This window comes from Rhyacophila brunnea, unplaced genomic scaffold (genome assembly GCF_057557595.1).
Source record: "Rhyacophila brunnea isolate RB1 unplaced genomic scaffold, BYU_Rbru_1.0 scaffold_11, whole genome shotgun sequence".
Lineage (NCBI taxonomy): Eukaryota > Metazoa > Arthropoda > Insecta > Trichoptera > Rhyacophilidae > Rhyacophila > Rhyacophila brunnea.
In genome coordinates, this window is record NW_028232763.1 from 13,927,522 (window position 1) to 13,943,434 (window position 15,913).

Here is a 15,913-nt window from a genome sequence, read left to right on the forward strand (position 1 = left end):
ATCTGGCATGTGTAGTACTTTAATTACGTAGGCAGTGTTCTACCCATGACCCCCACATCTCAAAGCGGACCTATCGATAGGTTTAATGTCATGTGTGACGCTCAACACAAGCGTTTTCAAAATTGTGTTTTAGGTAAAAGTAAGGGCCTTCAGTGTATTTTTAGCGATTTTTTTGTAGTTTTGATACATCTACTTGAGTTATGGAGATGTCGAGCATCAACACAAGACAGTCAAAACTTGCACCGCTCAACTTCATGCCGTGTAATAGATGTTTATCTCACATATATGATCCACTCGCCACGCCGGGCCCCCCTTCGCCCGGGCCCCTTAGGTTAGAGCCCTGTCAGTCCCCCCTTGTGGAGGCAATGGATCTACTACACTATATTAATGATTGTCATTATTTAACTTCAACGAATGTAATATATTTCACGAGGACATAACTTAAACAACAATTACCCATTCGTCCATGTTTTTGTCTTCTTATTGTCCTCATCGTCAAAATATTATCCTACTGTGAAAAATCCAGTTTAAAGCGCTGTGATTGACATATTCTCTTTCTCTCACTCCTGCGGCAGGCCGTGGGTGATGCAATATAAATAAAGAGATACTATGATACCAATGCGGCTTCCTCTTGGTTAATTAAAAAAAACAATTTCACGTAAGCTGGTTAATGAAATAAAAATCTCATTGAAATAATATTGTAGTGCAACTGAATGCACACGCTCTTCACGACTCAATTCATATTAACCTATGGTGAGATCGACTTAAATCCATCCCTCTATCGACGCCTTTTATAGAATGTGGTTTTAATTGATTTAAGTTATTTACTAGTCCATTTGAATCGTTTATTGCGACCTGGGTTTCGCCTTTCGGCATCTTCATGCACTATGCACACTCACGAATGGTGAATGCAGACGGACACAGAATACCTATAGTTAATTCTCGTTTATTGGTATACCAAATTACTGTGGCGAAGGGTGGCTTTTGGAAACAGGTAGGCTGTGGAGAAAGCACACTTGTTAGATTTATTTACGGGAAATAAGAAGATAATCCGACATAACTACTGATGAATAAGTAGGTACACAAAAACCGATGAAATTTAAAAAGCTCACTGATGTTATAAAATTAAGCAATTATTTTCTTAAATATAAACGCAAGATACCCTCAAAATATATTGAAAATATCCGTTATTGTGAATCTGTTCCATAACAATTTATAATTTAACCCGTAAACTAGACATTTTAAAATACTTATATATTTAAAACACAGACTTAGATACAATATCAGATTTCAACTTACATAATTGGCTGAATAAATTGTCTTAGGCTATGAATAAACTAACTGACAAATAAAAATCACGAGATAAATTATTTATTATTTTTAACAGCAATCAATATTTATATGTGATTGAATCCCTAGAAATTATTTTTTTAAATTATCTTATAAATTATTTTGAATAAATGTGCACTTACGTAATATGTAAGCGTAAGCGCTCGTTAAATAGCTTACCAATTTATATGGACCGCCGCAGACGTCTTGAAATTATGAGAAACAAACTTCATACAAAAAAGTTTTCGATTCACGCGAACGTAATCCATACAATATGTAAAGCGAAACGAGATGTCGCTTATTTTTTTAAACCTTCGAGACATGCCATAAATGGTGCTTATTGAAATAGTGGAAAAGATCGTAAAATTATTATGACAATTATACGATAGATGTCTTTGGGCATATTGAATATATTATTATGTGATTATATTATTTAATATGTCAATATAAAATTAAAAAATATTTTTGAAGGTAGGCTTTAAATAATCGCCTAGTATGGAGTCTTCGCCACTGCCAAATTAAAACAGGCATATCCAACGCGTCGATCGAGGAATTACAAACAGTTGTAATATTATATGATTTCATTGTGATTTAATTTGAAGAGGAAAAATAACGATTCATATTATTAAATTTCCTTAATCGGCTTACATGAAGTGGGTACCTCAACCTACCTAAGTATAAAATCTTAAATATTGGAAAGTGCTTGGAAATATACTACATTACCAAAGATACAATCTGTCACATAATATGTCACCATAACACATTTAGCAAGCCTATTAAAAATATCATAAATACCAGGTTTTAAGAAGGTAGGTATAATATGCATATTAAGTATATTATACATAGGGATTCCAATCCCGGGATCCCGAATCCCGGGATCCCGGGATCCCGAGCTATTTTCGATACCTATGAATCCCGGGATTGATAAACATAATCCCGGGATTTCGGGATTGATTTTTTTATCAATTTTTATGGAAAATAAAATAAAAGCGAAAATAAAACAGAAAAAATACTTTTAATAAAAAATAACTACATTAGAAATAAACTGAGTTTGAATGAAATTTGATTTATACCCATGTGTAAGTTGCCGATTCATTTTATTTTTTCACATAAATTAATAAAAATGAGAAAGATTGGAAAAAAACAATGCTTCACACTTTTAACAAAGCAATTCTACCATGATATCATACGTTTTACGGCAGTTTCATATTTGGCTGATTAATTATTAGATTCATGAAGCGGGAAGGCCATAAGTACACCATGATTATTTGCTTTACTATTGCTATATAATATTATTACTACTTTACTAAATCTCGCTAATCCATTCATTATGTCTTTACTATCAGAAACAGCAATCTCATATTAAATTCACATTATTATTTATATTAAAATATTATTTACTCCATTAAACTTGTATATTTTCAAGATTGAACGTATACAATATTAACAATAAATGTCTTAAATAGTATAAATTATACTAGATTTATTTATGACCGATTTTATCAATGTTATTTGTAAATATAAAAAAAATATATTAACAATGGACAAAAAATGCCAATCCCGGGACCAGTCCCGGGATCCCGGGATTGTCAAATTCTAATCCCGAAATCCCGGGATCAGAATTTTGGCTCGGGATTGGATTCCCTAATTATACATATATGTATATAATTTGAAAACATCTTCGAGAAAATATATAACCACCTTTTTGAAATAATACGACTTTCAGCGGGATTCGATGGCTCTAAGCACCAATGTAGGCATGTGCGTATCTAATGTATCTAATTTTGACAAAATTAACTAGTGGTTTTTACAATTCTCACTATTGCACATTCTAAATTGCGTTATCCGAATAATAGTTAAATAATTAGAACAATGGTTTATGTATTATATTCTATTATATAATATTATGTCGTTCACCTGTCGCATGTAAATATGCTTACCATAGGCAGTGATGTCCCGTAGGGGTAGGCAGATTGCGCGTCGCTTGTGGGCGGCAGTTACTCGAAGGGCGGCAAATCTGGGAGAATCATTTGGTATATATAGAAATACCTACCTAAACAAGTAATAACGAAAACAAAAAGTATTAACTAACATAAAATGTATAACAGGACTGTAATTTTTTGTCGGGTTCGCGATGCCTAGTATACTTCCTTCGACGTCCTTCTTAACCAGAAATGACCCGTGCAGATTTGAGAATAAATACAGTCAGACTTATTAACCAGAGCGTCGTAATTCCTCAAGACAGAGCAAATTAATGTATCGCAAAATGACATGTAAGAAATCACTAAATTACGAACGTCAAAAAAATCCCCACTCTTAGCGAAAAAATATATATAAATTTAATTTTGTATGTTTTAGTGGTAGATAGGTATATATTTTGTTGGTAATGTATACTATTAGATATTTAAATCATGAAAGGAGGTTAAAAATACTGTGGTGGCATTTTGGCGCTGCCTAGGGGCGGCATTATGTCTTGGGACGTCACTGACCATAGGCATAGATTGGATAAATTAGTGGACTGCTGGAAAAGGTAAGCTGGTCATTAATGATAGGCTGTGCGACGTGCCCTTGAGCAACGAATTTCGAACGACTATTACTAATAATATATATGAGGCGTTTTAATAGACATTATAATGAGAATATTAAATATTAAATAATTGTTTCCTATAGAGTTTTTGCCACTGTAATTTAGGTATCAACATCCTAATATGACAGCTAAAATTACTCGCCATTACGTGACACAAAAGTAATTTTTCATTCCCATGTTGTATAATACAATGTACTATAAATAGTAACATATAATAACAACGCTTTCGTGCTTTTTAGTTTCATTTTATATCCAGTAAGTAAGCAACTTTGTTCTTTGTATAACTTAGTTCCCGAAACTTTCGTCTAATTAATTCATACATTCAACATAATAAATCTTTCCGAAACGGCATTCATATTTCTTACAATTAAATTTATGTTCTCATTAGTAAGTGGTCGAGTACTTTTTTTGTAGAAAATGAAATTCATTTAAGAGGCCGTACCACGTATTATTTATAGTTTTTATATTCTGTTTTTTTTTCACTAACTGCCTGCGGTGTGTTCTACCATTTTTATCATGATTCTGGCGTCACTATAAAAATTGTTTACCGTAGCTATTACGTGTATAGTTTATATTATTCATTAGTTACTGCACACCTTACATCAGTGATTCCTCACCTTTTTTTGATTGGCGGAACCCTTTGAACGTTTTGTAAAATAAGGTAAAATGTCGCAGCACTTTAGTACAACGTGTACTGATATACCATTCATATAAAATATATTGTATACTATTCACATCATATTATATTTACGTTCCATAGCAGATAAGTATGTATATAAATAAATCACGTTTCAAATCAAAACATGCATTATTTTTGACCCTCATATTTATGATTAGTTCGAAAGTACATTAGAACCTCTATATAACGGACTAATGCGGGTGAGAGGTGTCCGTTAAAGCCGAAAGTCCGTTATATAAAAGTAGGTCTTCCCAATGCGTTTTCTTTTTATTAATAAAATAAACGACTTATGACAATACAAGGCTAGTGAAGTTTCCATAAATGGATTGAAAATATTATGTGATTTTAAACAATGACAAGGTAGGTATGAATACTTTAATTATTCACAGGAAAGTTTTCTGCCTTTCTTTGTTGCAAACGTCAGTGTTATGTTCGGCCTACGAGCAGGATGGCATTATAACTCGAATTCGAGTGCGAGAGGTATGCCGTGATTATCGTGCGCAGAAAATGGTTTACAAGTGGTGACACTTGGATTTAAACATGTATAATTAACATTAAAAAGATGTTTTTAATTAAGTAACAATTTTTACATTTGACATATTTTGTCCGTTATATCCGAAGTCCGTTATAACGATGCTCTACTGTAGATATATTAAAAAAATACAAACTATGTTATATAAATGTTTGAGGCTTTCACGCTAGTTTGTTAATGTAATAGATTTTTGGGTTGTCAACGTGTGTTATTTCTTCTTCTTTCCCCAATGTTTTGGGTTCGTTGCAGATATACTCTCTTGAGAAACGCCTTAAATATCATCGTTTTCGCATGCCGTTGTAATTAGTGTGCACCTAGCTATTCACCCAAGGCCGACTATAATCAGGCCGTGGCACGAAAATGTAAACTTTGATGGTAGTGCTAGTTATCGATCATACTTGCTTTACATCGGTGGTTAGTCGTATAATATTCTGTTGCTTGTTGCATATTGAAATAAATGGTAATAATTTGAACGAAATATGCAATGCAATTTTTGCGAACTTTTTACCATATTGCATTCGAAAATAGTAGGACTACTACCGTAATTCGCAATTCAGTGCAACGGCCTGAATATAATTTTCGACCTTGTTATGCCCAAATAAATAGTACCTAATGCATATTTTATTATTAGCTGCTTAGTACCTAATGCATATTTTATTATTAGCTGCTTTTGTATTGTAAGTAATTACAATTTTTAAAGTACGCACCTGAGTATAATTTACTTCTAGGAGTAATAATATACTTTGGCACTCGGGTATTTAAAAATCGAGTAGGTACTTAGTTTAATATCTCACACTCTGCCGTAGAATTTCGTTAGGAATTTCTTCTCGTTTCATTAAATTCGATATCAAAAACACCGTGCGTGCTTATATCCATTATTAAATTTAATTTGGTTTTAATATCAAAATAAAATTTAATTAAATGGGGATGAATTATTTGCGTATTCCAGGGAGGTATTTATGGCACGGGGCAGGTTTGTGTTTTGAGCAAATGCTACGCTATCGACATGGAATTAATAAACGGCCACGGGAATCGCTAATTAATACACCGACCCAGGCAGCCGGGCTAAATAATTTGCCCGGCTCAAAATTACAGGCCGCGATTTCCTGCTACGGTCCTGTTCCGTTTATAGTGCGTCCACTAGCCGCCAATTTAATTATTGGTCTCTGATTCGTGCGAAATAATTGATGGATGCTATTGCACTATGATGCTACCGTACATTTGTAACATACTAATATGACGTAGAATGATAGTTCATAGGTTATTGCTAGGGATGCTTGATTGGTTCTTTGAAACAATTCAATTCAAATAAATAATAAATATCGATTTTAACAACATAGATGTTAACTAGCGAAACCGCGTAAGCATAACACTCACCCTATCACAAAAAAACTATGAAGACTTCTATTTATGATTTTGATATTTTTTTGAATCATAACCTGTCAACAACACAACTCCGAAAAAAATGGAATATGAATTTTATATGTAGTTATGTAATTATAATTCGAAATTGTTATTTTATGACAGCCCCACGGTGGCCGAGCGGCTATCGTGTCTGGTTATAATATTGTGGGTCCCAGGTGCGAATCCTGGCTCTGGCAAATGCACGTATTGTTTTTTTCAATGTGTCAGTTGTTGCAGTCAGTGTCAGCAGTCAGTTTTGGAGTCAGAGTATGACCCAAATAGGTTGAGCAAGTGGCTAATATCCGTTTCTCGTAAAAACAAAAATATGTTAATACCAACCTCCACTTCGTAGGATCGGACATTTTAATTATATATGTGTAGTGTTCAGGGAAAACCGTGTTTTGGCCATTTTAAAATTTAAAAAAACTATTATCTACATATTTACATTCTTTTACTTTTTAAAGAACATCAATTTCAATAGCACATCCATAAATGGCGCACGGTTACCAACGCTTATCAATTCATAATAATATGCTCGCAGCAAATTTTGGACACAGTTAATGGTGTACTACTTCTATCACCTTGCCCGTATCCAAATTTCTAGCAGTAATTATAATGTTAGCTTTTTTAAAAATTGAATGAGAATGTGCACAGTCACTGATCTATCATTTTGTTAAAATCGTGCAGAAGTGAAGTAATTATAAATTTATTAAAATACAGAATTGTTGCTAGTACATACTAATTGCCAGAGAGTGACCCATAAATACAGTATCGTTATCAAATTCGGTAGGTACCTAGGAAAGTCATCACAATATGTTTTAGAGAATTATAGATACTAAAAGTTATTACATACAATGCCGATTCAACGATTTTATAAGAAGTAAGAATTAACTAGTTAATTGTGCGCATGCATATAATATAATCGGGATTAAACGATTTATCTCCCCGAAGTTGATGGAGTGAAGTTTTCAGTTATAAAGCTTTCCGAATTGGAGATTCCAGATTGTCACATGATTATTATTCTTTGTTCCAATCATATGACCGAATTCAACGATGAATAATCAACGATAATGTCAGTAAAATAAACCAAACCAGTCTCTCATTACGTTTAAAAGCTCTTAACTCGTCTGTTCATTAAAATAAATATAATATTATACGTCATACACATATCTTGTGGAATAGTCTGAAAATGTAGTTAGCTACTTTAAACTGATTTTTTGACAGACCAATACAGGTGTCTATTTTTAACATGTGATATCTTTGAATATTTCAATTATATGCAAATCATCCGAAAGGTCTCACGGGTGTAAATAAAACAAAGTCAAAGTGTCGGAAAATAATCAATAGTGTTTTTATGTGTGAAAATCGTACGTTCTGAAAATCTTGAAGTATCACAATACGAAGGATTAAACATTAATATATTTTCCACTGTATGACACTTTGGTGTTCTCTCTTTCTTATTTTTAACACTACAACAGGTCACGAGGCCCAATGACAGTAGTGTAGTGAACCAATAGTTTATTTAGTAATAGAAGAGAAACAATTACAAACACCCAGGGTTTGAGAAAATCACATACATAATATATTGTGACCTCACCGAGGTCGAACTCGGTCCTCCCGGATGAAAGACCAGTACCTTACGCACTGGACTACGAGGGCTGCACTGTATAGGTCTATAGTTGATTTTACTCGCTTTAAATAATTATTTAAGCCATGTTTTATGTTGCCTATTCTAACACTTTAACTGACTTTTTTATGTAAGTACTTAATATTAATAAATATCACAGTGTCATCTGCTTCCATGTTTAGTTGTAATACCTATAACAAATACCTATCTAATTAACTTAGGTACCAATCCGGGACCCACATTGTAAAATGTCTCTTCATTCCAGTGAAATACCTCCGCGAAGTAACCCCTTACTTCCGAGCGGCGAGTATCATCAGCGAAGTGGGCTGGGAGCTTCAGCGGGGGTTTCTCTCGTCGGCGCCTCCCGCGCCCCCCGCCGCACGCGCCCCTAGGCGACCGGACGCCCGTCACGTGCCCCTGCTCCTCGCCTATGTCGCCAGAGGGCTTCGCCATCCAGACCCTGGTAAGAATCATTCATTTAGATCAGCTGTATGTATTATATCAATTATTTAAATAATTTTATGAAATGCCGGCATCATTATGGTGATTTAAGGTGACGCATCAGTGAAACGCCAAATAATTTTCAACTGTATGCGCGACGAAATTTTGGACTCGCTCGCATTCAGTGAGAGAATGTTGAGCCAGAGACACGTCACTTTGCTGCGTGATGGCAACGGGTCAATTAATTCTAAAATCGTGTAAAGATGACTAAAAACGTTACCCATTTACTTTAAAAAGAAAACATGTCAATGAATATATTATTATTGTTACTAATAGAACAATAAACAGAACATAAAATGGACGTATGTTGGATTTATATGACAAATAATATTTCGTTTGACAGGCGTCATTTGCAACCCGCGACCCGCAATCCGCGCATCGCCTAGCAACGATCTTTTTAGACCGTGCCTCAACTAATGCATGGCCTTAACGATACGCACATCAGTGATCACTGATCACTGATCAATGATAAACGTTCACGTAGTGTGACTAAGGATAAAGTAAAATGTTCTGAAATATGTACTTTATTTTATTGATGTAAAGGTAAATGCGCCGCCAAGGTAATTAAATAAGATCAAATTAAAAAAAAAACAACTACTTACCTACTATATACAACAGCAAGAAACTTATTTTTTTAAAACTGCGATAAGTATATATCTAAGTAGGTAGGTACTCATTAAATCTATCCATATTACGCCTCCCTTTAAAAAAAATCCAATCTTGGCGCCTTCCCCCCATTTATTTCATGAAATAATACAGACACCTTTTTAAATAGGTAGTCAAAAATGTAAATACTAATACAAAAATGAAAAAAAATATTAAAATAAACAAGGTTTTACTACTTAAATTATATTCATTTTTAAATTAATTTGTTTTTCATGCGATGAATGTGCTTGTTTATTAGCACAAAGTGATCTTTTTCTACTAAACGGGATCGATATTTAGATTCCATTGTAGCTAATGCAGAAAATCCCTTTTCGCATAAATATGATGTTACGAATGGTGCAGTACTTTACTCACAACTTGCATTGCTTTTCTTGACAAAGTATTAGGTATATTATTCTTCACTTCGATTCAACCAGAATCGAACTAGGGTTTTTGTTTCAATGAATTATTGCATGATAATTCTATCAATTTTTTCTTTTCAATGGTAGTCAATCCAAATTCATCATCGTTAATTGACAAATGGATTCTATTATGGACCCCACATTCTGAAGCGGGCCCCCAGGCCAGGATCCTTGGCCGGCCCACCTACCTATCGCTGAGGTTAAGGGCAGTGTGGTGCTCTAAAGTAGTGTTTCCTAAATGACCTAAATTATACACGTGAGTTATCATTTATGTATATCAATCATCATATAGGTAGAAATCACATCAAATTGCAACGATCATCAAATATTTAAAATATTTAGTAGCCTTGCAATAAAGTAGCGCCGCAGATTATTTCACACTATTAATAAAATAATGTGAAAAGTGCATTAGCAAACTATCCAAGAACTCAGTAAATAGATTTTTGTTTGTTTCAATATATCTGGCGCAGAAATCATTATTATTTAAAAGTGCCAATTTTTTATGAATGCCTTCACTTTGTCTTTTTAAATCAGGGAATGCATTAGTGGTCCTTGCATTGATTTATTCACTCATTTTTTTTTAATTTCAACCAAATAGACAAGTTTAACAACAAAGTTATCGTTCCTTAACAAATTTGCTTCAAATTTCAATATTATGATTTGACCTTTCTATAGCATTTCTTCACGAGATAGTCAGCGCGCTTCACAATAGTATTAAAAGTGAGGTATAATAAAATTAGTCTACACAGCAGACATTACTGCAGACAGGTTTGCGAACAACCTTTTATAGGACTGTTTTTTTATGTAGTTTATAACTAGCGGCCGTTTTATAAACTATGCACTTGCAAACTGCAAACCTGTGGCTACATTTGTGTTAAACTTTTCGCGCCTCCCTTTGTAACACTCCTCCAACCGCCTCCTAGTTTGGAAATCGTTGCATTAAATCGACGCAAAAAAGACATAACAATTAATACTATCGCCCGATAGAATTTGAATTTAAATTCTGATTGATTTGAGTTTTGTACAAATCTATTTGAGTATTTTTTTTGAGTCACTGGTTATTTACTATGGGGTTTTTTACAAACGCTTTAAATATTCATAATCGGCGGCTATCGAGGGTAGTTTATCATATTTATGTATTAAGGTATTAAAATCGTTACAATAAGTTAGCCGTCTAAACTGTCTATCTCGCTCTAAAAGTTAACACAGCCAAGAGAGGTGCTGTTAAAACATAGCACTTTTTGACAGTTCAGACGGTTAACTTATTGTAACAATTAACCGCCTCAATACATATGTGATACACTACCCTCGCTAGCCACCGATAACCACCGATTACAGCATTGTGTATCAAATAGATGCGCTGATCCTTTACCCTTGTAATAAGGTTTTTACTTTCTTGTGCCTATGCCGAAAGGCGACACCCGGGTCGCAAAAAATGACCCATATGGACTGGTATAAAACTCAATTCAATTAGAATATAAACTATAGACTACGAAGTTTCTTTGTTCAGGGCATTTTGACTACACGTTATTTAAGCATTTAAGTATGTCAATTTCTGAAATTATTTGTAATCTATTGATCTATCTGTAATATTTATATAATCTATGAAGATTCCGTAATTACGATGTATATTTTTATTGTTTACAATTTAAATGTATCTTTACTGGATTACCACTACTTTTGATGGTAAAAATAATATTAATAACGATGTATAAACATATATAATGTTTGAGACTTTCACGGTTGTTTTTTATCGTAGTAGATTTTTGGGTTTCCACCGTGTGTCCTTCTTCCTTCTTTACTCGACGTTTCGGACTTGTTGCAGAGGCCATTATCAAGAGATGATATGTTTTATGATTAAAATGTAGTTTAGGTATGTGAATGTAAACGTTGCTCTAAGAATGTCAAGAGGAATCCGATTAGCTAAGAGCAAACGTTGCTCAGAGTAATCTGTCAATCGTTACGACCAGGGATACCGGCTCGAATATTGGATTTTGCTGATAGCGATGTATAAAAATACTTTATTTTTCACATGCATACATACTATTTTGGCCAACTGTTGTCGTCGATAAAACTAGTGGATGTTGTTTTAATTATATGATTTTTTTTGAATTATTAATTAATAACCATGTCCTTGCTTTTTCGAACAAGGTCTAATCAATGATTAACATCATTAATTTTACGGAATTATTTTGACGTTGGTGCGCCATATCGAATGTACAATACGAGTAATTCATCCATTCCTGTTGCGTTTGTATTATTTGCATAAGTCTGGCGTTCTGTGCTTAATTTTTTTTTATATAAAATACTTTTGCAGTTTGAATTCATTCCATTTTTTTTGCTGAAATGCTTCACGTATCCTGTCTGTCGGCAGGGATAACGTTAACGATATTTTAAAATAGTTAGCACAAGTATGATGCTATTTTCATAAGTTGAGTGATCATTGATCAGTTAATTGCAAACATAATTTTATATTGCTTAAATTAATATTATTTGGTTTTTACACATGGCATTGGCCCGATTAAAAATAACTCTTATTCTTTGTCGGTGTGCATTTGCCATTTCGGTATGTTTGCATGGTGCATGAATACCACCACGAACTCAAATGGAATAGTGCAAAACTTAAATCAGCTAAATTCAAATTCCTTCAAGTCTTAATTTTTATTTTATTCGCGGTTTTTTTTAATATACTTAGTGGGTTTTTAGTTAGCAAATGGTGCGAAATGCAAAGTATGTGGTACATTTATTTTCATGCGAGGCATATAAACTTAAATATATTTTCAATGAGATCCTAAACATTGAGGACAGTGGTGTGCCTTTGTCAACTTCTGGTGCGACATCACGTGCACTTTAGAAACCGGACATGACGAAGTATTTAAAATGATATGTTATTACTTTGAAATCAAATTCAGAAAGATACTATAATCGTGGATAAAATCCACGAGTATAAAATCCACGATAAGGATTGAATCCAGCTGATATTAAATAATTTCTGGAGCGACAAAATGTGATCTAAGAAGTCTAGTGGTGATCAATCACTCGTCATGGATGTTTACACACTCACTAAATGCATCAGTGACAGCAAAAGGACTGATTTTCCGGTGCATTTAGATTGCAGTGTTCGAATTGGTTTCCCGCGCTTTACGAAAAGCGACATCAGCGCATGTCTGATGGAAAATATACTCCCGTTATGTATTTCAATAATAGAACACATCGCTCAGATACATTTCATCCCAAGCGATTCTTCGCCGAATTATTTAACTTGTTTTCATATTATATAATATATATAAAACTGTTTCAAACACTTATATCATGAGATGCTGCACATATAACAAATTTGTACTAATTTATTGTTTTTTAAGGCTTTCAAAATATACCTACTAATCATAAAGTTAAATACAACCGTGCGTATCATAAGTGGAACGTTTCCCTTACGGCACCATCGTTGCTGTCAGCACTAAAGATAGTACTAGACATATCCTTCCACAAAAGCTCAGGCGTGACACAGCGACTCTATGGGCCCGCTGCTTGCTTAGTGATGTTTATATAAAGGAGTGGGATTATTGTTATGTAACCGATTTTTGGGTGCATTACACATAACGAGTGGCTGGCTGTCACTAGTGACAAAATTGAAACAATAATGACAGGTGTCAAAATAAGTTCGTATGTAGACAGAAATCAAGTAAATATCATAGTATGAAATGTCGTTTACTAGTTTCGGTCAAATCAAAATTGTATCAAGTAGGTGTCAATTATCTACGAAGAAAAAAACCAAAAAAGACCGTTGGAATGAACAATTTGTATGCATTTAGTTAGTTAGGACATCGTTTGGCGTGAAGAACGTGTTGCTATTTAAATGATAGATACAAAGAATGCAGGGCAGAATTATTCAATTTAACTTCAGATAAAGCTATTGAAAATAAATATATAATGACTATTAATTGATAATTATTCAATTATTGTGCGATATTTATACTGTTACCATTATATTGTGTAAATTAAAAAGTATTTGATAAAATTATGTGAAAAACAGGAGGAATAATGTCGAGTTGGATTTAAAGACCTTAGGCGTCCCAAACTGGACGGAACTGGTTTTACACAGATCTATATTGAGGCACATCCTGGAGGAGGCCAAGGCCACGTAGGGTCGTAGCGCCAGGTAGAAGAATAAGTATATTGTTTTAAATTTCAACAGAAATGAGAGTTAAAGGAATGTATCATGTTGCTAGTTACTAACGAAAAACGAATATAGCTCATGATGACTTTAAATCCAACGTATTTTGACACTGCGAATTTGTTTTGTTTTCTTACCATGATTATCATATTATTTTTGTCCACACTGGACGCGACTTGTTTGAAAATCCGCACAATAAAAGCTCATATCCGTTACCTGCGCCGCCATTTTATATTTACGATCACTGATTAAAAGCGGCATCCGCGAATATTGCTATTAAATTCCGCTAAAAATACGACACGGCTTAATTAACAAATGTTGCCCATGCCTACGTTATTAATATGCCTACAGTTCGCTCGCAGATTTTGAACTCTCACATAATTATTATTCTATTAGAATATGTTAGGCAAAAAAACACACACACATACGAACCCTTTACAAAAACCGAAATCAAAACAAAATGTTAAATTTGAAATCTGGGACGCGAAAGGGATGTGTTAGGAGTCAGTTCACCTGAAACTGGAGAGACAAAATAAATGTAATTGATATGTGTCGTGCAACTATTCGTAATACACCAAACACGAGTGTAGTCTTTAAAGCTACAGCTTGTCACTTCTTGACTTTTTTCATTTCTCGAGATTCAAAAATTCTCAAAATCAATAATATTTGTTCTCTCAAGAATTCGAGATTTGTTTGAGATTCTTGAGATTCTCGAAATAGACATATTATGGCAAATTCTCTTTTTAGATTTAGCAGTTTTACTAGTGACAATTTTCTCGATTCCTCGAAAAATGATAATTGTCGAATTTTCGAGACAAGCTTTCTCGCTCACAGCCTCTACTTAAAACTATTGGGGAAGTTAATTCCGATATTCAGTTGTTCAGCTATATTTATTTGGGAATGTTTCCTTTATTAATGACGTTCTGACTCGCGGCAAAACGTGTAATATCAACATTATTGAAAGATTGTATCCGGTAGACTGTGTTGTTGTTGCGATTGACTTTTGTATAAAAAATAGCTCCCGAGCAATTTCGAGGAATTCGCAAAATAAAAACATATAAAATCATGACAAAAACATAGTACTTACTTGTTTACATAATACACAAATATTTAATAATATTTAAAGGTATATTACGTTAATAAGGATTTATGTTATATTTAATGGTATGTACGATGACAATGATAATCTTAATCTCTTTCTCAAGTTCACAGAAACACGCACATCGATTGACCCGTGCTTTGTAGAGAGTTAGAGGAATCTGCGGTAAAAACGAGCTTTTAATTTAAACTGTATGCGGTTATCCGTAAACGAATTTTGTGTAAAAAAACGAATAAATGAGATGTTGCCGTAATACGGATATGGCCACTGGATCTGTTACAATAACCTGGTATATATTTTTAATTAAATACGGAACTTGATTTTTTATATATTTTGTGAACCAATTAGATGCTTCTTTTTTGTGTCACCGTCAGAATACATGCTGGCTAGGGATTCCAATCCCGGGATCCCGAGCTATTTTTGATACCTATGAATCCCGGGATTGATAAAACATAATCCCGAAACTTTCGGGATATTTTTTTTTATCAATTTTTATGGAAAATAAAATAAAAACGAAAATGTAACAGAAAAAATACTTTTAATAACAAATAACTACATTAGAAATAAACTGAGTTTGAATGAAGTTTGATTTATTACCCATGTGTAAGTTGCCGATTCATTTTATTTTTTCATATATATTAATAAAATGAAGAAGATTGGAAAAAAACAATGCTTCGCACTTTTAACAAAGTAATTCCACCATGATCTCATACGTTTTACGGCAGTTTCATATTTCGCTGACTAATTAGATTTATGAAGCGGAAAAGCCATCACCATGATTTGCTTTACTATTTTTAATCTCGCTAACCCACTCATTAAGTCTTTACTATCAGAAACAGCAATCTCATTAAATTCACATTATTATTAAATTTATATTACAATATTATTAATTTACTCCATTAAACTTATGTGTT

General features: G+C 33.5%; 1 protein-coding gene across 1 annotated transcript in view; it reads left to right on the plus strand.

Moving 5' to 3' along the window:
• Nucleotides 1-15,913, plus strand: part of Syn1 (Syntrophin-like 1) — a 266,471-nt gene that overhangs the window by 36,491 nt on the left and 214,067 nt on the right. The window contains exon 2 of the mRNA XM_085959140.1: nucleotides 8,424-8,621. Coding sequence (XP_085815266.1) covers nucleotides 8,424-8,621 — 198 coding nt within the window. The remainder of the gene's footprint in view (nucleotides 1-8,423; nucleotides 8,622-15,913) is intronic.